General features: G+C 44.3%; 2 protein-coding genes across 2 annotated transcripts in view; one reads left to right on the top strand and one right to left on the bottom strand.

Annotated features, from left to right (window-relative positions):
- The window catches only part of Bbof1 (basal body orientation factor 1), a 34,291-nt gene extending 30,152 nt beyond the window's left edge, over window positions 1-4,139 (bottom strand). The window contains exons 1-2 of the mRNA XM_042260910.2: window positions 3,950-4,139; window positions 1,177-1,405 (exon numbers count right to left, since the gene is read on the bottom strand). Of these exons, the coding sequence (XP_042116844.2) occupies window positions 1,177-1,405; window positions 3,950-4,005 (285 nt within the window). The 5' untranslated portion in view covers window positions 4,006-4,139. The remainder of the gene's footprint in view (window positions 1-1,176; window positions 1,406-3,949) is intronic.
- Window positions 4,140-4,901: 762 nt separating this feature from the next.
- Window positions 4,902-21,122, top strand: part of Entpd5 (ectonucleoside triphosphate diphosphohydrolase 5 (inactive)) — a 36,398-nt gene continuing 20,177 nt past the window's right edge. The window contains 2 exon segments of the mRNA XM_076551068.1: window positions 4,902-5,041; window positions 8,374-8,443. Of these exon segments, the coding sequence (XP_076407183.1) occupies window positions 8,435-8,443 (9 nt within the window). The 5' untranslated portion in view covers window positions 4,902-5,041; window positions 8,374-8,434.

Here is a 21,122-nt window from a genome sequence, read left to right as displayed (position 1 = left end):
TCTGGCAATCACTTTTTACTTTGTTTCTGTGAATTTGAATCCTTTTTATATTTCAAATTACTTGAATCATGAGCCTTTGACCTCTTGTGACTGGCTTGTATCATGTAACGTAATGTCCTTGAGGTTTACTATACTGTAGCATGTTATGTGGTTTTCTTTTTTTTTTTTTTTTTTTTTATTTTGGTTTTTCGAGACAGGGTTTCTCTGCGTAGCTTTGCGCCTTTCCTGGAATTCACTTGGTAGCCCAGGCTGGCCTCGAACTCACAGAGATCCACCTGGCTCTGCCTCCCGAGTGCTGGGATTAAAGGCGTGCGCCACCACCGCCCGGCTGTTATGTGGTTTTCTTAAGGCTATACAATTGTCCATAAATATGTAAACCTGATTATCTTTTTCTCTCTGGGGAGGAGTGATGAGGGTAGGGACAGGGTTTCTCCGTGTAGACCTTCCTCACCTGAAACTGGATATGTAGACCAGGTTAGCCTGAAACACACAGAGATCTACCTGCCTCCCAGGAGTGCTGGGATTAAAATGTATGCAGCCACACCAAGCCTCACCTGATTTTCTCTATCCATTTATTTTTTCATAGATTTTTAAGTTGTCAGTTGTTTTTTCAGATTTATAAAATTATGTGTTGTATCTGAATATGGCTGTGTGTGGGGGGTGTCTTTGGTGGTCAAGAAGCATCAGATCTCCCTGAAGATGGAGTGATAGGCAGTTGTGAGCTGCCCAATGTGGGTGCTGGAAACCAAACTTAGGTCCTCTGGAAAAACAGTACACACTCTTACCTGCTAGCCATCACTCCAGTGATATTTTTAAGTTGTTTTCATCTCTGTTAATGTAAATGATGCTACAAGAAAGAAAAAAAAAAGCCAGTGATAACAAAGCTATTCTGAAATAACAGCTTGCTTCAAGTAAAGTGTTAACTACAGTATCCTAACCATGTGATGAGATTTCAAGGTCTTACAATCTTTCAAAATTAAAAAAAAAAAACAAAAACCTTAGCATTTTAATATAGAGGCAGATAGATGTCTGTGAGTTTGAGGACAGTTAGGGCTATATAGAAAGATGGTCTCAAACAAATAAAAAACAAAACAAAATTAAAAAAACTTTAAAAAATATAACCATGTCACATAAACTCAGAGGAAGGCTGTGAGGTTCAGTTTTCTACCTACCTACCATATTATCTTTCTCCTGATCCTGCTTCTTCAAGTAGCTTAATACAGACATAGTGTCTTTTTCCAGTTTATACTGCTGTTTCTTTAAGTCTTCATTATTTTTTGCCAGTCTTCGGGAAGTATCACGATACTCAATCCTAGAGAGTTCTGTGACTTCCAATCTGGCCTCCCAGAGAGAGGCATTGGCCTTGGCTCGTTCAATCACTTGGTCTTCTGTTTTCGATACTTTCCTGTAGAGGATGATAGTGGCACTATGGAACTTCTTTACTCTGTTAGCACCATTTCTCTTTTGTTTTGCTTGGCACTGCCCAGCACATAAAAGCGTATATTGTTGGATGAATGCATTAATAAGTACACATTTGTTTGTATTCATGGAAGAGAAGATGAGCGCTCCAGGGGATGACTTTAAAGGACCAGGAAAACGAAGATGAAATAAGAGGCCACATGCATTTCATAAAGCTCTATACCTCTCATTTACTTCATTCTTCCGTATTTTTTTATTTACTTATTCTTGCTGTGTTGAGAATCAGACCCACTCTCTAGCATGCTAGGCAAGTGCTCTACAAATGAGCTGCAGTCCCAGCTCCCAAGTTTTTCTACTGTTTCACTCAGTTGTGAACCTTGGTTCACTCCCCTCACTATGGTTACATTTCTACACAAGGACACATTTGTTTGTATATCTGCAGTCTCCACTCCCAGTTTTTGTTAGTGTTGTTTTGTTTTGGCTAGTTCTTGCACAAAAGATTAAGTTACTTGGACAAGTATGTTAAATACTTTACTTGTTGGTACCACAGCATACCCCCCTTCAAGAATGCCTGAAAAACACACACCATAGTCATTTATGCAGAGATGAAAAGAATTTTTAAGGCCCCGGGGATGGAGACTGATAGCAGTAGAATGAATGTTTATTGACTATCTAGGTTTGATCCCCAGAACCATACCTTTATTGAAAGGGTAGATTCAAGGCTTTAATCAATAAAAGGTGAGGTTCTTCAGAATAAATATTGCACTAGCATTAACAAAACACTGCCCTATGATAGGCACTAGTTATAGAAATAATAATGCATAAAAAGTGTCACCTACATTTGAGTTCTAAATAGTCTCCCCAAAGTCTGTAAGTGGATCTGTCCCACTTACACTGTCACTGTCCATATCCTCTCAACTCCTGGTCCTTAGTCCTTCTGCACAGCTACCTTTTGTTCTCTTCAAACTCAGGCCAGCTCCATTCCCAATCCTCCAGTCTGACTTAGCGGCCGCTGGCCCTTTCCAGTGTGATTTAGACACTAGTAATAGACTGCCATTCTACAATCGCCAATTGCTTCCACAAAGTATCAAGAATTGATGAAAGTGCTGGGCAGTTGGGGAGCACGCCTTTCATCCCAGCACTCTGGAGGCAGAGGCAGGCAGTCCTCTGTGAGTTTGAGGCCAGCCTAATCTACAAAGCAAGTTCCAGGACAGCTAAGACTGTTACACAGAGAAAGGGGGGGAGATGAGGGGGTGATTTTAAATTGATGCAAGCAATTAGTTGTCTCTAAGAAAAAGACCACTAAGTTACTGAAGAAACAAAGGAGGGTTTCTCAAACAATGAGCCATGGACCATTCAAGGAATACAAAGTATATTATTGTTCCTCCCTGTTCACATATGCACTGAAGATGAAGAGCCAACCAAAAATAAAACAAAACATGACTGTGAGTTACAGGAATGTGATAAGCCCTGGGCCATCTTTAGAATGTGCTAGACTGAGAAGTTACATTTTGTTTTCTCAATCACCTTGTAGAATATGTGTTAAGAGGTCAGAGATGTGGTTCTGTGGTAGAACACTTGCCTACCAGGGGAGGAGGGCCTGAGTTTGATCCTGGGGGTAGGGGTAGGGGGTCTACAAATCATTATCCTATCATTTAACACAGGGAAAAAATAGAAAGAATAATGGGAGTGGTTAACTGTGGCTGGTGGGTTGACAGGTGATTTTTTTTTTTCTTTCTCCTTTACTGCTTTCCATATCTCCCAAGCTTTCTGTACTGAGTATGAACTTACTCTAAGTTACTCTTCTGGAGAAGGAACCTAGGACCCCGGACAAGCACTCTATCACTGAGCTCTACTCACAGACCAAACAAGTTACCTTTTTTTTCCCTCCTTTTTTCTTAAAGACAAGCTCTCCCTATGTAGCACTGGCTGCCCTAGAACTTGTGATCTTCCTCCCTCAGCCTCCAGAGCAATGCGGGCAGGGATGCGTTTACTGAACCTGTCTCCAAAGAATTCACTTTATAATTACAAGTTTAAGGGATTCCTTTGCAATTCCCGTACGTAGAGGTGTTGAACTCCATGTGTGCTTCCAACATCTCGAGGCATTACCACGGGTAGCCCTGTAGGGCTATTGGGGTCGATCGACATTCTAGCAGCCACTCTGGGGTTAGCGCTAGAGCAGGACCAGTGTAGGTGGGGGATCTGACCAGTCTGGTCAAATCCTTTTGCGTTCTCCCTTTGATGCAAAAAGGATTCCTGAAAGGCCCGGGGAACAACTTGAGCCACTCAGACCAGAGCTACAATAGAACTACACCAGATCCTATCAGTCTCATAACGGAGATCTCTCTCGAGAGGCCAGGGCCAAGGAAGAACGGACAGCCGGAGCTGTCCTCAAAAGCCTGGCAAGCGGAGGCGGGCGGCCAGTGAGCGCGCCCCTAAGATTCAAAGCGCCCCGACGGCAGTGATGGGGAACCGGGAGTCCGGGGCAGGGGCGTGGGGGACAGGACTCCGCGCCGGCCGCTGCGCTTACTTTTTGTCCTTGTCTTTGCCTTTGTTCTTGCCTTTCCTCTTGTCCCTGGCCGGCATGTTGACCTCTTCAGGAGTCTCACCGCCGTGGTGTCTGGGTGGCCGCCACCCGGGCCGACTCTGTCTCTAAGGAAACCACCACGCCGAAAGGGCTAACGTCCTCCGCGCCGTTGAGGGCACGCGGAGGGCGCACGCGCGTGACGTGACCGCGGCGAGGGGCGGGGCGGAGAGCGCTCGGAGGAGGCTGGCGGCCGCGCCGGGGCGGCGGCGGCGCGCGCGGTGAGTGTGCACGAGCCCCGGCGGCGCTCCCAGGGTCGGGGCCGGCCGGGGAGGCCGGGAGGCCGGGAGGAGCGGGAGCGGGGCCGCGGGAGGACAGCGGGGCCGCGGCGTCCCCCGCCTCCGGAGACTGGCCTCCACGCCTCGGGAGCCTCGCTTTCCCGGCGGCTCCCCGCCCGCCCGCCCGCCACGCGCGCATCCGAGCGGCGCCCGTGGGGTTCGCAGCGCTCCCAGTCGGGCCGGCGGGTCCTCTCCGCCTCCGGGCGCGGCCACCGCGGCTGTCCTGGCCCGCGTCCCCGCTTCTGCCTCCGCGGGCGCCCGCGCTGCCCGACCCATGCTCACCTCGCCTCCATCCTGGCTGGCTGCGGGCTCGCGGGCTCCGCAGAGGACGGCGCACCCGGGGGACGTCCCAGGCCAAACGCTTTCGGGGAGGCAGTTGACTTTGCCGAGGGCGGTGGCTGGGGCGAGGCTGTCAGCCTTCCCGGGTCAGCGCGCTGGGGCGCTCGGACGCCCGCTCCCCCTTGCCTGGAGCTGCGTGGCGGGGAGGGTCGTCCGCCCCCCGTGTCGGCGGTGGCAAGTGCTTGGCTCCAGCCGACCCCCACCCCACCCCACCCCATCCCCGGTTCCTGTTAGCTAACATCGCCCGCATCGTCTAGTGACCACAGTCTAGTCCCTTCGCTGCAAGTTGCATAAAGTTGCAAGCGCGTGCCTCGCATCCCGGTTCCCGAAAAGGAGTACTCCAGTATTCTAGTTTGTTCAGAGGAGGAGCCCTGTGATTATGCCTTCATTCAGGGAGTGAGTGAGTCATTACGGAAGACAGGTATTGTGGCTGCCAAGTCAATAGTTAGGAGACGTGTGAGTGAAAGCTCGGTTTTTGCATTATCCTCCGTTTCAAATTACATCTAACATTCGTGGGAAACATCATTGTTAAATCTCCCCGGCAACCCCCGCCCCTCTTCTCTAGGGTGAACTTGATTACTATGTCCTTAACTATAAAGTGAAGTCCCGCCCCTCTTCACCCCTCGGGGCGTGGCTTGTGTCGTTTGTAAATTTTGCGCTTAGCGGAAGCATGTTGATTTGGTAAAGGACCTTGAAAGCCGGTTTGAACCATCTGCTAACATGGTTATGGTCTCCCTCTGTGTGTAACAGGCCAATAGACCCACGAGCAAAATCCCATTACCTCTGAGAAGCGATCTGTGAAGTGCCCTATAGATAACAAGCAGAGAGAGAGAGTAGGGTATCTTCTATCATAAGGTATATATTTAGACTTCATCACAAAAATGGGTTGTAAGTAAAAGCCAGTCCCAAACTTACTATTTATATTTATAGGCCTACTGATATACTCATAAGTGAAATTTTGACTTCAGTAAGATAGCCTCTATGGCCCGGTGGCGGTGGTACAAGTCTTTGATCCCAGCACTCAGGAGGCAGAGCCAGGCAGATCTCTGTGAGTTCGAGGCCAGCCTGGTCTACAGAATGAGATCCAGGACAGGCACCAAAGCTAGACAGAGAAACCCTGTCTCGAAAAAGAAAGCTTCTCCCAGCACTCGGGAGGCAGAGGCAGGCGGATCTCTGTGAGTTCGAGGCCAGCCTGGGCTACCAAGTGAGCTCCAGGAAAGGCGCAAAGCTATGCAGAGAAACCCTGTCTCGAAAAACCAAAAAAAAAAAAAAGAAAAAGAAAAAAAGAAAAAGAAAGCTTCTTTGTTTTGTTTTGTTTTTTAACCTTTGCTTTTATTTTATGTGTAGGAGTGCTCTGCTCACAGCCCTATGTCTGCATGCCAGGTGCTTGCAGTACCTCTGGAGGCCAGAAGAGGATATTACAGAGGGTTGTGAGCCAACGTGTGGGTGCTGGGAATCAAACCTGGGTCCCCTGGAAGAGCTCCAGTGCTCTTACTCTCAGAACCATCTCTAGATCCACCCCATTCCCTTTTTTTTTTTTTTTTTTTTTTTTTGGTTTTTTTTCGAGACAGGGTTTCTCTGTGGAGCTTTGTGCCTTTCCTGGAACTCACTTGGTAGCCCAGGCTGGCCTCGAACTCACAAAGATCCGCCTGCCTCTGCCTCCCGAGTGCTGGGATTAAAGGCGTGCGCCACCACGCCCGGCCATTCCCTTTTTTGATATGGGGTCTCGCTATATGTATTCGACTAGCCTAGAACTCACAAAGATCTGCCTTCCTTTGCTTCCTTCCGAGTGCTGGAATTAAAAATGTATACCACCATACCTGGCAAGATTGCTTCTTAATTATATGCAGAGTACTTTATTTTATTTTATTTATTTATATTTTTTAGGTAGTGTCTCATATTTAGCTCTGACTGACACTGGAACTCACAATGTGGCCCAGACCAGCCTTGAACTCACAGAGAGCTGCCTGCCTCTGCCTCCAGAGTGCTGGGATTAAATGAGTTGCACCACCACACTGGCTATGCATAATGCTTTAAAATACTTTGTAATTTACTGTATTTTTTTTAGATTTATTTATTTATTATGTATACAGAGTTCTGTCTGCACACACCCCTGCAGGCCAGAAGAGGGCACCATATCTCACTACAGATGGTTGTGAGCCACCATGTGGTTGCTGGGAATTGAACTCAGGACCTTTGGAAGAACAAGCAGTGCTCTTAACCTCTGAGCCATCTCTCCAGCCCCCAATTTACTGTATTTTATCAAGCATAAAATAATCTGTTTTTTGAGATTACAATGAAGTTATATCATTCCACCCTTTCATGCCTGTTTTATAAATTTCTTGGGGTTGGGAATTTAGCTCAGTGGTAGAGCGCTTGCCTAGCAAGTGCAAGGCCCTGGGTTTAGTCCTCAGCTCTGGAAAATAAATAAATAAATAAATAAATAAATAAATAAATAAATAAATAAATTTCTTTTTGTAAATTAAAATGTATGACATGAATATATATATTTTTTAAGGCCTACCTAAATTTATTGGTATTTCACAACTCTACTCAAAAACTACTTTAAAAAAAAATAAAATGTAACATCCATTTCCCCCTTCCCTTTTTTCCATCCAGCTGCAACCAGGCCCATGTACCCCCCTGCACTTGCGTTCCCTTCCTCCCTCCCTCTCTTTCAGGGCTTCTTTTTCTTTAACTCTTGGTACATATATACTTTCATTATATATAGATATGTGCATGTATATTCCCAAATAAATAAGTGCAGCCTGCCCATTCCTTATTATGTTCCTTGTATGTATGATTTCAGGGCTGTCTAAACAAGACCTGAGCAAGATGGCACCAGGACACTTGCTAACATGGCAGGGAAAGGTTACAAGGCCCCAACCCCACACAAAGAGCTGCAGGCAACTAAGGATTGCTGAGAGGGGGAGAGGTAGTCTCCCCCAGAGATGACACCACCCCCCACCCCCGTTGGTTATTCAGTACCAGGTCGTCCACCATGAATATATATTTAAAAAAAAAACTTAACCCACCTTTAATCACAGCACTCAGGAGGCAGAGGCAGGAGGATCTTCTGAGTTCGAGGACAGCGTAGTCTACAAAATGAGTTCCAGGACAGCCAGAGTTACACAGAGAAACCCTGTCTCAAAAAAACTTTAAATTTACTTTCTCTCTCTCTCTCTCTCTCTCTCTCTCTCTCTCTCTCTCTCTCTCTCTCTCTCTCTGTGTGTGTGTGTGTCTTATAAATATGTGGGGGCAGGTGAGTGTGTATGAATGTGATATGTGCATGGAGTCTGTTCTCTTCCTTCCTGGGTTCTGGAAGTTGAACTCGGGTCATAAGGTTTGCATGGCAAGCACTCTTACTCACTGAGCCCTCTTGCTAGCCCTATGCACTATTCATAGGAGAAGGCCAAGGTACTTTACTCTGGTAGGAGTAGATCTAGAGACTGCAGCGTTCTGAACCTCCACATTCTCCACCAAAGAACTGGACACTGGTATTCCATCATCTATTGACAGGAAGCAACTGAGAGTCAAGAGTATACAGTAGGAAGTTCCTGTTGAGAAGTGTATCTGTGATCACTTCCTTCTGGAATTACTGGTGGGGAGCTTTACTGTTAAGTTTAAGGGAAATGCTTTGTTTCATGAATTTGCTTTGTTTCATTGTTGGGAATGTTAGATGCTTTTAAGACATAAGTCATTTAATATTTTGTTGACTTGGACTTGTTGATTTTTTATGCTCTGTTTTCACAGTTCTTGGTTGACACAGAAATGAAGAGTATCTTGGCTGAACATTCACACAGAGGGGATCATTATGACCCTGGTAAGTAGAGTATCCGGACGGAGGTATCATCTCTGCTGGCTTAAATGTGCACTCCAGATGCTTCTGCTTCTGGGTAGGAGTTCTTTGTTTTTGTCATTCCTGAATTTGACCATCTTTTGCCAAAAGATACGTTTTTTTTTTTATCTTTCTCAATAATTATATTATTATCAGGTATGAGTTCAATTCATGAATATTTTATATCAAAATTAATATTATCCCTAACCTTTTCTCCCAAGTGTTTTCAAAACTGTTTAATCATTAGTTATCAGTGACTTTACTGGGTTTTACTTCAGAGATAAAGTTTTATACTGAAAAACAGCCATTATTTTGTTTTCATGCAGATTTTAAAATCTTGGGTAAATATGTTACTATACTAACTATATCCAAAGGGGCTGATCAGTGTTTCTGAGTATTGTAGAAATGAGTTACTTTTGTCCTACTTCTACTTTTTTTTTTGTTTTGCTTTGTTTTTTTTTTTTTGTTTTTTTTTTTTGGAGACAGGGTTTCTCTGTGTAGCTTTAGAGCCTGTGCTGGAACTCGCTCTGTAGCCCAGGCTGGCCTCGAACTCACAGAGATCCACCTGCCTCTTCCTCCTGAGTGCTGGGATTAAAGGCACGCATCTTTATGTTCTGCCTGGCTTATCCTACTTTTTTTTTATCACGTGGAATTGGTTTTCTCCTTCTATGGTGCGTTCTGGGGAATGGAACTCAGGTCTGTGTACATACAGAATTCTATTCAATGGACATTATTTTGTGGTGTGATTGGTTTGCATCCCTACAGAAGCACTATAAAGAATCCTGGAGGGTCAAGATTTAATCTTACCAGTGAGATCAATTCAAATTCACTGTTTAATTTGTATCTAAGCTGTATTAGGGCTGGGATGTAACTTAGTTGGCAGAGTACTTGCCTACCATGCATTAATCCCTGGGTTTGAGCTCCAGCACTGCATGTACTGGGTGTAGTGACACATGCCTGCAATCCCAGAACTGAGAAAGTCAAAACAGGAAAATCACAAGTTCAGGGTCATCCTTAGCTACAAGGATAAAGGCCAGCCTAAGCTATGTGAGACCTCGTCTCAAAAAATATTGTATTCTTATAGCTGATTATTAACTAATTAACTGTGAGTTCTTTCCAAAATACTCTATTTTTATTAATTATTTCTCAAGTCAATTGTTGAAGAAAAGTGCCCCTGGGTAGATATGGTAGTGCATATCTTTAATCTCAACACTAGAGAGGCAGAGGCAGGTGGATCTTTGTGAGTTCAAGTCCAGCCTGGTCTGCATGGTGAGTCCAGTCTAGCCAGGGCCACACAGTGAGACCCTGTCTCCAAAAGAGAAGGGGTGGAGGTTAGGGAAGAAGGAAGAAAAGGGAGGGAGGGAGGGAGGGAGGGAGGGAAGGAAGGAAGGAAGGAAGGAAGGAAGGAAGGAAGGAAGGAAGGAAGGAAGGAAGGAAGGAAGGAAGGAAGGAAAGGCCCGAGTTTTAGGGTAGCATGTCACAGATACTTCAGCTATCCATCCATTTAAGAAACAGTGCCTGGCATAGTGCTCATACTTGTAATACTAGCACTGGGAAGGCTGAACAGAAGGCTCCACATGACCTTGTCTCAAAAACAACAAAAATCCTCAAGTATTTAATGAGTAAAGTACATTCCAAGCTCCCACTAGACTGAGGGATACTTGGGAACAAGAGAGAGACCCTACCATAAAGGTGTATAAACACACACACACACACACACACACACACACATACACACACAACCAAAAATAAGTAAATATTACAAATTGTAAAATTATAACCAAGGAGCCCTCAGGATTTTGGTGTTTGGTGTATGTGTGTGTGTGTGTGTGTGTGTGTGTGTGTGTGTGTGTGTGTGTGTGTTTGGGACACAGTCTCGCTATGCCCAACTTGCCTCAAAGTCAAATATGTAGCCCAGGCAACCTTGAAGTGTTGGTTCTCCTGTTTCAGCTCCCAGGTGCTAAGATTACAGCCATGTGTACCATACCCAGTTGCCAGGTTTTTGTTCAAAATATCACCACACTGGCTTATCTTCACAATCAGATGAGCTAGAAATATGGGGCCTATGTTCCATTATTGCACCAATCAGTGGAAACAGCAAAAACAAAAACAAAACAAAAAAACCCTACAAAAACCTACCCCTTTAGCGAATATGTGCTCTCCAATTTGCCACAATCCCTATTACGTCCTGTTGTTTTACATATATTGTTACTCGTTACATTTCCTTTATGGTCTCTGTAAGTATTTGAGTTTGTAATTTCTGTTGTAGACAGCGAGAAATTAATGAACATTTTAAAGAGATTTAGTCAATAAACAGTTCATTAAGTGTATGTGAGGTTGTTGAGTGCTCAGTGTTAGTGTTAAGATGACTGAGCCCCTGCGATGACTAAGGTTACTATCTAGGTGGGAAAATGGTGAAGAGTATTTCAGGAAGGTGGTAGCATATGGATTGCAGAATAGCAGCAATAGTGGCTGATAGACCAGTTTAGGGGCCACACCAGTTCAAGTCTGAAGTAATAAGGACTCGAATTTAGTTAGCAGTGGAACCAGGAGGCAAGAGGAAGAGATAGGACGGGTTTTGCAAACAAAGACTTGATAAGAGTGTTGAATATAGAAGGCAAGAGAGAATAAAGTTAAAAATTAATAAACGTTTTAAGTTTCACATTAGGAAAGTTGTGGTGCCACTGAAAAAGCAGGGGATTAGTAAAAGAATCTGTTTAGTCTTTGTCCCGTCCCCCCCCCCCCCCCCCCCCGGAGCTGAGGACCGAACTCAGGGCCTCTACCACTAAGCTAAATCCCCAACCCCTGTTTAGACTTTGTATATGTGTGGATAAGGCTGGAGGAGTACTGTACAAGTGCCAGTTTGAAGTAGCTCTGTTTTTGAATCATCATCTTGGGGTATACGCAATTTAATGTGTTGGGGTTTTTTGTTGTTGGTTTTTTTGGTGATTGTTTGTTTGTTTGTTTTGGGTTTTGAGACAGGATTTTTCTATGTAGCTCTGGCTGTCCTGGAACTCACTATGTAAGCCTGCTGGCCTCGAACTCACAGAGATCCACCTGCCTCTGCCTCCCAGGTGCTGGGATTAAAGACGTGTGCCACCACCGCCCAGCTTGCAATTTAAATTTTAATTATCTGTGGTATGTGTGTCTGTGTGTGTGTGTGTGTGTGTGTGTGTCTGTCTGTCTGTCTGTCTGTCTGTCTGTGGGTATATACACATAAGTACAGATGCCTGAGGAGGCTAGGAAGGTCAGATTCCTTGGAATTGGAGTTATAGGCAATTGTGAGCCTCTGGGAAACAAATTCAAACTTGGTTCCCCTACAAGAACTGCAAAGATTCTTAATTGCTGAGCCGTTTCTCCAGCTCCTAAGTGTTTGTTTTTAAAGAAATGCTACTACATCCTAGGCTTATAAAGGATGCTAGGAGAAGTGTTTATAGTCAACAAAGTGTGAGAAAACCCTCCTTGAGGACCTGAGGAGCGGGCTCAGGGATGTGGGGTTCTGTCTTGGCGTTGGCTGTGCCAGCGTGAGGACCTGAGTTGGGATCCCCAACACCCACACGAGAAGCCTCTGACCTCAGTTGCTGGGGAGCGGAGACAGGCAGATCCCAGGGCCTTGCTGGCAGTCATTCCAGTGAAAGACCCTGTCTCGACATAGCAGAAAGTGTCACCCTCTGGTTTCCACCTGCACACACGCACAGGTGTGTGCACACACATGCACACGTGCACGGAGGGGCATGTGTCCCACAGTCTAATTCTAGCACCAGGACACTATGTTTAGTAATTACTGTTTTGCAGGGCTGCATAGTGAGACTCTGTCTCCACAAAGGTTACTGAGTCCTGTCGATAATGTCTTCCCGTGTGCTCCTGCTGCTGAGAAAGTTTAGTTTATAAGTGAGGTGCAGCAAGAGAGTCACAATAAGAAATGATAAAGTAGGATAACTATAGCTATGCTTTAATAAAAAGATATTTGAGGCTTTTAAATTGTTGATTTTTAGAATTTTTCCATCTAAGTGTTTTCCAACCACAATCAGCTGTGGATAACTGAAACTTTGCTAAAGCAAAACTGTGGATAAAGGGGTTGCTGTAAATGCCTCCCACAGTCGATACACATTTTATGAGGCAGAGAAAGCTTATCACCTCATATTCTTACTATATTTGTTTATTGGGCAGTATAGACCCCTCTCTGATTAATAATGTATTCTTATCTAAAAGACTGATTCTTCATGCATGGCTAAGAAAAGACCTTGTGATTGTGAAGAAGGAGGGAACAATAGCCACAGCTGTCTCTGGAAGGTAATTATTGTAGCTCACTCAGTCAAGCCTAAAGCAATGGAGAAGGAAGGCTTGCACTGCCAGACCCATTTTGATATAACACCCACATGCTTTCCGTGTACAGAATGAGCCTTATGGACACTAGTGGTCTAAACGTCTAATACTGTTCTGATGGAGGGGAAATACAGAAGGAAGGAATCTGCCTAGAAGAAAGAGGTTCACATTTGTTCTGACTACCAATCAGTTCTAATCCTTTAATGGGAGTTATGGTGTTTGAGTTGAGGACTGGAGGACATTAAAGAACCTATGAGTCACTCCCCTTCTGAAGGGAATCCACCCTGACTAGCCTAGTGAGATTTTGGCTGACACCATGGGACAAAGAGCCTCCCCGTCCCCACCAGTGTGAGATGAACCACCTCACTAGGAGAGTTTTACTCTTTGAGTGTGCTCTGTTTCTGTGTGCACAGTTTTGGTGTGATTTAATAAAAATTGATTTTTCATTAAGCATTTTTATGTATGTAGTGTGAATAAGTTCCTTTTCTGTTTATATTTTTACTCTTGAATATTTAGTTTCAGTAGATGGTTCGGTTATTTACTGGTAGAAATAGTGGCTTACTTGTTCTCTTCTCTTTCAGCAATGTATCTCATTTTTATTTGAAATTTTTAATTTGATTTTGCTTATAGAAATGAGCAGAATGTTGTATGAAATGTAGTTTTTAAATTTTGATTCTTTTTCTATATGATGAGACTATTAACAAAAATAGATTCAAGAGTTTAAAATTTTTTTTTTACTAATTTTCTTCTTCATATTGCCTTTTTGTTTGTTTGTTTGTTTGATTGTTTGTTTGAGACCGGCTTTCACCATGTAACTCTGGAACTCGCTAGGTAGACCAGGCTGTAATCATCGTGAGACCTTGGGGGTATTCCCTTTCTCCATTGCATGTACCCTTAGCCCATTTGGGATACATTCATTGGCTTTGAGGACCTAACAGGTGTCGTGCATGCCCACATGATTCAGATACCAAGGTACTCCAAGGCTCTGACCCTTGGTATCAGTTACGTCCCACCCCAGATGAGACATGCTCACTGCTGAACTCGCCCACACTTACCTTATGAGGCTCACCTCCCTTTTGCTTGGTGTGGCTTCGGCCATATCTAGTCCTATAGTTAAGTTTACTGTCCAAACTGTTATCTGAGTTACATTTTAAACTTGTTCTATGCTTAATGTTTAACCCTGTTAAAGACAGCTTTGCTGTGGACGCAGATGAGTTGGCAGGAGGCTGGTTTACATGTCACTGTTTTCAGAACTTCTAATAGACTTCTCCGGTCTCTTATTCTAATTTTCAATTAGTGCTGAATACTGTCATTTTGTCCAAGTTAGTCAATATTGCTATTTCCTTCAGGAGGGAATAAATAGAAAGACCTAAATAATTGCCTTAGGGTGTTACCATGGAACTACACAAGGAAAACAAGCTTACTGCTTTCCAACTCTGAGTTAGTGCCTCCAGAACTATCCTTCCTCACATTTGGCCTCCATGCTTGAGATCCTCAGAGTTTCCCATGTATCACCTCTGCAAGTTAATGCCTCCTCCACACCCAGGATCTGCCTTGGCCTCTCAGCCTTTCGGAAGCCTGCCCTCATCGCTTACCTCCATCTCCCCCTCCTAAACAGTCGCCCGGTCCTCATCCCCTCCTTAGTTCTGCCGGAGGACTTCCCCCAACACGTGCTAGCCATTAGTTTACCCGGCTGTTATTTATTGTCAGTAGGTGTCCCCGCTGAGACTGGTGCCCTTTATACATCTAGACTCTAGCCTTTGCATATATATTTGACACTTAGTTGGAAAACAAATGCCCAGCTTTCTAGAGACTCTCCCAGGAATGGAAACTGTCACTAACTTTCCCACCATTTATCTAATGTAAAAACATCCCAGGGGCTAGAGATGGCTTCACTCAGGGTTAAGAGTACTTGTTGCTCTTGTAGAGAACCCAGGTTTGGATCCCAGCACCCATGTAGTAGCTCATGACCATCTGGAACATCAGTTTCAGGGCACACAATGCTGCCTTCTGGCCTTTGTGGGCACCCACAAACACACGGCAGACCCAACAGGCAGGCAAATACATACAAGTAAAGAAATAAAATCCTCAAAAAACAAAATTCAAGAATTTATTTTTCTTTTATTTATTTGTTTGTTTTAATTTTTTTGAGACAAGATTTCATTACTTAGCTCATGGTGGCCTTGATCTCTGTTATCCCAAGGTGATTACAGACTGGCAATCCTCATGTCTCAGCCTCTTGTATGCTGGGGTTACATCCCTATGCTACCAAATCCTACTAGAATTCAGTTCTTAAGAAACTTCCGCCCTGCTGGGTGGTGGTGGTGGTGGTGGTGGTGGTGGTGGTGGTGGTGGTGGTGGTGGTGGTGGTGGTGATACACACCTTTAATCCCAGCACTCGGGAGGCAGAGACAGGTGGGTCTCTGAGTTTGAGACCAGCCTGGTTTACAGAGTGAGATCCAGGACAGCCAGGGCCACACAGAGAAACCCTGTCTCAAAACAACCCTCCTGTCCCCTTCCCAAAAAAAAAAAAAGATTAACTTCTGCCCTATGAACAATAATTCTGTTGGTTGGCATTTAGCAATTACAGAAGTAAATGAACCAATCATGTATGCAGAAAAAGGTGGAGAAGGTAAGAATGAGAGATAAAAGGGAATGAGTTAGCAAAAAGCTACACAGTTGCAAACTAGCTGGGTGAGTCATCTGTGAAGCAAGGCTTGTTTCAGAAGGGCTGGCCAGGGAGCAAAGAGCAAAGGCAATCCACAGTGGATGCAAACAGGCAGTCAGGAGCCGGTGAGTACCTTACCTCATGGGGCCCGAGCCTCTGCCATTGTGGTCGCCCATACTCTAAAGGGCAGGGGAGACGGAGAAGAAGCTAACTGTGAAGGTCAGGAAGGCTGGGCCTTTATAACAGAGGACTGGTGTTCCCTCTGGTTATAAAGAAACAGTGAGGAGGATCTGAGTTAGAGGCCAGCCTGAGCCCCACAGTGAGACCTTATCAGAAAACAAACAACCCAAAAACCACTCTTGAGAAGACCTTAGCAGGAGATGGGCATACATTACCTGACCCGAGGATTTAAAGCCATTGGAGGGGCTGTGTTGGGGAGAAGAGATTGAGCAAGAGATTATTGCAGAATACAATTCTGGAAACAGTGGGTTGAAATATATTGTATTCTCCCTAGTCTGTAAGAAGGAAACAACTGTCTACATTATTTTGAGAAACACATGAAACTTAGCTCATTAGGACAAAATGGAATCTGTGTGTAATCTACACATAGGGATAAATGTCTGTCCTTGACAGCTTGGAGTCATGCTCTCCCCTGTGGGGTGATTAATCTTTTGGAAAGGAGTCAAGCTCCTGTACTGTAGAAATGGTCCAGACCTATGTCTGAGCTATTAGACATGTCTGCTTTGATCCCTTCGGGGTACTTACCCAGCACCCACTGTGTATTATCACTGTTCTAGTAATAAACACAGAAGCAGAACTCAAAACTCCCTGTAGACAGGTAGCTCACATGGAGGATAGAAGTGGAGAGAGGAGGAACGTGGGTGTTGGGAGGAGAAAATCACTGTGAAGAAACATAAAGAATGAGCATGTGGTCAGCTGAGTAGCATTTTTTAAAAAGGAGGGTGGGGAGGATTTCACTGAGAAAGTGACATCTGAGTAAAGACTGTTAAACAGTGAGCGAGCTGTGCAGGTCTTGTGAAATGCAGTGCCCGTCTAGAAACTGCACATTGAAAACCCTGCTAATACCATTTTCAAAATAACAGTCTTAAAGAAAAGGAGCTTGCAGGAGGCGTTGGAAGGCGGGTGCTGAGGGCAAAGGGCATCTCGTGTGTCCTCTTGCTCTATTGTAAACCCTCTGCTCGACCTTCCCCTTACACAAGTATGACTCTGCAGTTTCTCACTCTGTGAAAACAGATGCTTAGCGTGTGTTTCCCCCTTTTTGAACTCTCTTCTGGACGAAAACAAATGTTTGCTTAATGAAATGTCTGCTGGAGAGGTTTATGGAAACCACAGTAATACAGAAAGGAGAGAGACCCCGGAAGGAGTCTAGTGACAGATTGAGAAAGCTGGTGCCTGGGCTTTTCAGAGAGAAGAGGGACCAAATGTTGAACAAAATCTAAAACAGCCAGGCATGGTGTGCACGATGCTAATTGCAGCACTGAGAGGCAGAGGCAGGCTGATCTCTGTGAGTTCAAGCCCAGCCAAGACTACATAACAAAAACCTTGCCTCAAAAACCAAGAAAATCTAAAACAGTATTTCTGCTTTCAGATATTTCAGTTGAGCTACATGAGTAGCCCACTTGCTGAAAAGAAAGAGCCAGCCGGAGGGAGTGCTTTAAGAAGTGAGTACAAATCTGGCCTGGCAGCTGCCCTGTCTGTCCTTGGTTTCCCGGGATGGAGTGTCCTTTGTTTGGGATTCTGAAAGATTAGCAATTCTCATTGTCTCTTTCCCTAAATAATAGCTTTCATTCCTAGCCTTAGGATAGAAGTTGAGTCTTGGTGTTTGAACAGATATTTAAACTGCCACTGCAGTTTATTGGTGTAACATTTATTTATTTATTTATTTATTTATTTATTTATTTATTTATTTATTTATTTATTTATTTATTTATTTATCTAGGTTTTTCAAGACAGGGTTTCTCTGTGTAGTTTTGGTGCCTGGCCTGGATCTCGCTCTGCTGGGATTAAAGGCATGCACCATTGCCACCTGGCTGATGTAACTTTTAAATTTTGGTAGTTCTTTTAAATTTGTTTTGTTTTGTTTTCAAAACAGGGTTTCACTGTGTAGCTTTGGAGACTGTCCTGGAACTCACTTTGTAGACCAGGCTGGCCTCAAACTCACAGAGATCTGGCTGCTTCCCCCCTACCCCATGAGCGCTGGGATTAAAGGCATGTGCCACCGCCTGGCCTCTTTTAAATGATTTTAAACTACTAAGTTTAAACTTCCATTTACTTTACTTTATGTAATATGTTGTTTCTGGGGAGAGAGATGTTTTGGTTAAACAAAGCCCAGCTGGTTAACAAAGGAGAATAAGCAAGGACCCCTAATCTGTATATTCCAAATGTACCAAGTGTTCTATTAGAGGTAAAAAGCCTGGGGAATAGCTTTGGTTTCAGATCTTGTGAATTAACCAGCATTTGTGACTTAACATAAAAAATACAGAAATAAAAGCTGCATCAGAAGACTCAGAACTGTCTGGAGTAAATACTAATTGCTGACTAAGCAAGACTTAACTGTTAGAGGATAGCTGTGTCATTTTTCATTAATACCAGGAACATGTGCGGCCTAAAGCAGGAGCAAACAGCCAGGAGATGGCTGGAGACGTCCAGAGTCACCCCTGGTTGTCACAGCTGGTGTACTGGGAGGGCAGCAGTGAAGCCTCGTGCAGGTGTCTAGTGAGAATAGGCCAGAGATGCTGCTAAACAACCGCCTATGCACAGGACAGCCTGTGACTAAGAACCAGCCCCCCCAGATGTTAGTGCTGAGTCTGAGAAACCCCGACTTGAAGACCTCTAGTTCTCTTTATAGTTTAGCTCAGCTACAAATCAACAAAACAGCATTCTGTTTTGTTTTGTTTTTCATGTAATGTCCATCTAGGAAAGAATACATGTTTAAAACAACCAGGTAGAGTCAATTCCATTGTTCCGCTCTTACTGAAGGTTTGGGTTTTTTAAATGAAATTTATTTATTTATTTATTTTTCATTGTTTTTCGAGACAGGGTTTCTCTATGGTGTTTTGGTGCCTGTCCTGGATCTCACTTTGTAGACCAGGCTGGCCTCGAACTCACAGAGATCCGCCTGGCTCTGCCTCCTGAGTGCTGGGATTAAAGGCATGTGCCGTTTAATTATGTGGTGGGTGAGTACTTGCATGAAAGTGTCAGATCCTCTGGATCTGGAATTTTTTTTTTTTTTTTTAAATTTTATTTATTTTTATTTAATATGCATTGGTGTTTTGCCATGGGTGTCAGGTCCCCTGAAATGAGTTAGAGACAGTTTTGAGCTGCCGTGTGGGTGCTGGGAATTGAACCCGGGTCCCCTGGAAGAGCAGTCAGTGCTCTTAGCTGCTAAGCCATCTCTCCAGCCCCCTGGATCTGGAATTATAGGCAGTTATAAACTACTCTGTGTGAGTGCTGGGAACTGAACTCGGGTCCTCTGTAAGAGCAGAACATAATCTTACCTTCTGAGATGTCTCTCTAGCCCTGTTACTGAATGTTTTCATCACAGATTTCAAGAACATTCACAACTCCTTTGATGGCTCTGATGCATTATGATGGAAAAAAAAAAGCCTCTTGTACATTTTGAAAGTGTTAATAATAATAATAATAATAATAACTGATAATAATATAACAATAATAACAAATTCATTGTCTCTTCCCATTTCCCACAACATCAGTCCTAGGAAAAGATTAGAAGATATTAATATAATCAATCTTTAAACAATATCTTGTGATTTGAAAGAGAAAACTGGTGATATTTTGTTTGTACTCTAACATATAAAATTTGACTGAAGATCAGAACACAGACCCAGCCACTAGATTAAACACAGAGGCCAGGCAGTGGTGGCACACACCTTGAATCCTAGCACTCGGGAGGCAAAGATTCATTTGGATCTCTGAGTTCAAAGCCCCTCTGGACTACACGAGATTAATCCAGTCTAAAACAGAAACAGCCAGGCAGTGGTGGCACACACTTTTAATCTCTGTACTTGGGAGTCACACACCTTTAATCCCAGCACTAGGAAGGTTGAGACAGGAAGTGATATGGCTGGGCAGAGAAAGGAATACAAGGCAGGAGGAGACAGGAGTCCAGTGCCCTTTCGGCTGAGGACTCAGGGGCGTTCAGTCTGTGGATTTGTGGAGACAGGGTCTTCCCTTTTCTGATGAGAGCTGGTGAGGTGAGAAGTGGCTGTGGCCTGTTTCTTCTGATCCTTCAGCATGTACCCTGATATCTGGCTCCAGGTTTTTATTATAAGACCAATTAGGCTTCGTGTAGCAGAAAACCACATAGGAAGGAAACAGAGCACTTGCTCTTCCTGTTTACAGGCGGGGGTGAAGGCTCGGGCTCAGGGACCCCCTCAGGATTGTGTGGCTCCCCAGTAGAGACACACGCTGAGCTGAAACCCAGGACTCGGACCTGACCATCTATTCTCTCCGCTGTGTTCCATGCCTTTGTGCTAGGTTTCCAGCAGCGACTGGACAAATTCAAAACAAATAGTTAGCCTAACTACTGCTTTTGTCTCTTCCGAGGGCACAGTTAAAAATACGGTGGCTAGAGCCAAGTGTGGTGGCGCACACCCTCGATCCCAGTACTTGGGAGGCAGAGGCATGTGAGTCTCTGTAGGTTTTTGGACAGCCTGGTCTACATAGTGAGTTCCAGGACAGCCTGGACCCTGTCTCAACACATGAACACATATACACTTGCCATAAGAGGGGAATTTGAAATCAGAGAAAAAGAAAGATGAAACATCAGATTTCTGGTCAGGATTTCACCACTGACTTGCTTTATGACTTCCAGCAAGACGTAGAATGTCTCCGCCATAATTTGTCCATTCACAGGCTGCCCAGCAGTGAAGGGCACAGGCTGCTCCTCCAGGGGACCCAGGCTCAATGTTCACTACCCACATGGCTATGAACAGGGGTTGTGTAACTCCATTTCCGGGTATTTGACTCCCATTCAGGCCTCCCTGGCCATGGAGCATGAACATGGTACACAGACCTGTATACGGGCAAAAGAGATCAGTGCACAAGAAATCTGTCCATTCACTCGTAAGTTCTCGTGGCAATAACATGATCTGAAACTTAAAGCCCCTGGTGGTCCTGTTAGGTGTTTTTAAATTGTATTGACCTTGCCTCGAAACAACAACAACAACAACAACAAAAATATGTTGACTTATTTCCTTAAAATGTTGTACATGAAACCCTCCACCAATATTGATCACAGGTGGCAGGCAGTTCAGTGACCTGCTTCTTGAAGGCAATAAGCATAAGGATAGAGGTTTTATAACTTTTTTGTTGTTGAGACAAAGTCTCATTGATTCCAGGCTGACTTAAATCCATTGTGTAGCTGAGGATGACCTTGAGCTTACTCTTTTTGTTTTTTTTTTTTTTTTTTTTTTTTTAGACAAGATCTCACTATGTAGCTCTGGCTGGCCTAGAGCTCACTGTGTAGACCAGGCTAGCCTGAAACCCACAGAGACAGACCGGCCTGTGTCAGCCTCCCTGACCTTAAAGTTTGATCATCTTGCTGGTTTCAAATGCACTGCTCAGCTGAGAATGATCTTGACTTCCTAATCTCCCTACTTCCATCTGTTTTCATTTGCTAGGATTACA

The sequence above is a fragment of the Peromyscus maniculatus genome, chromosome 14 (genome assembly GCF_049852395.1).
Source record: "Peromyscus maniculatus bairdii isolate BWxNUB_F1_BW_parent chromosome 14, HU_Pman_BW_mat_3.1, whole genome shotgun sequence".
NCBI classification, from domain to species: Eukaryota; Metazoa; Chordata; class Mammalia; order Rodentia; family Cricetidae; genus Peromyscus; species Peromyscus maniculatus.
This window is presented reverse-complemented; position numbering and strand designations above follow the sequence as displayed.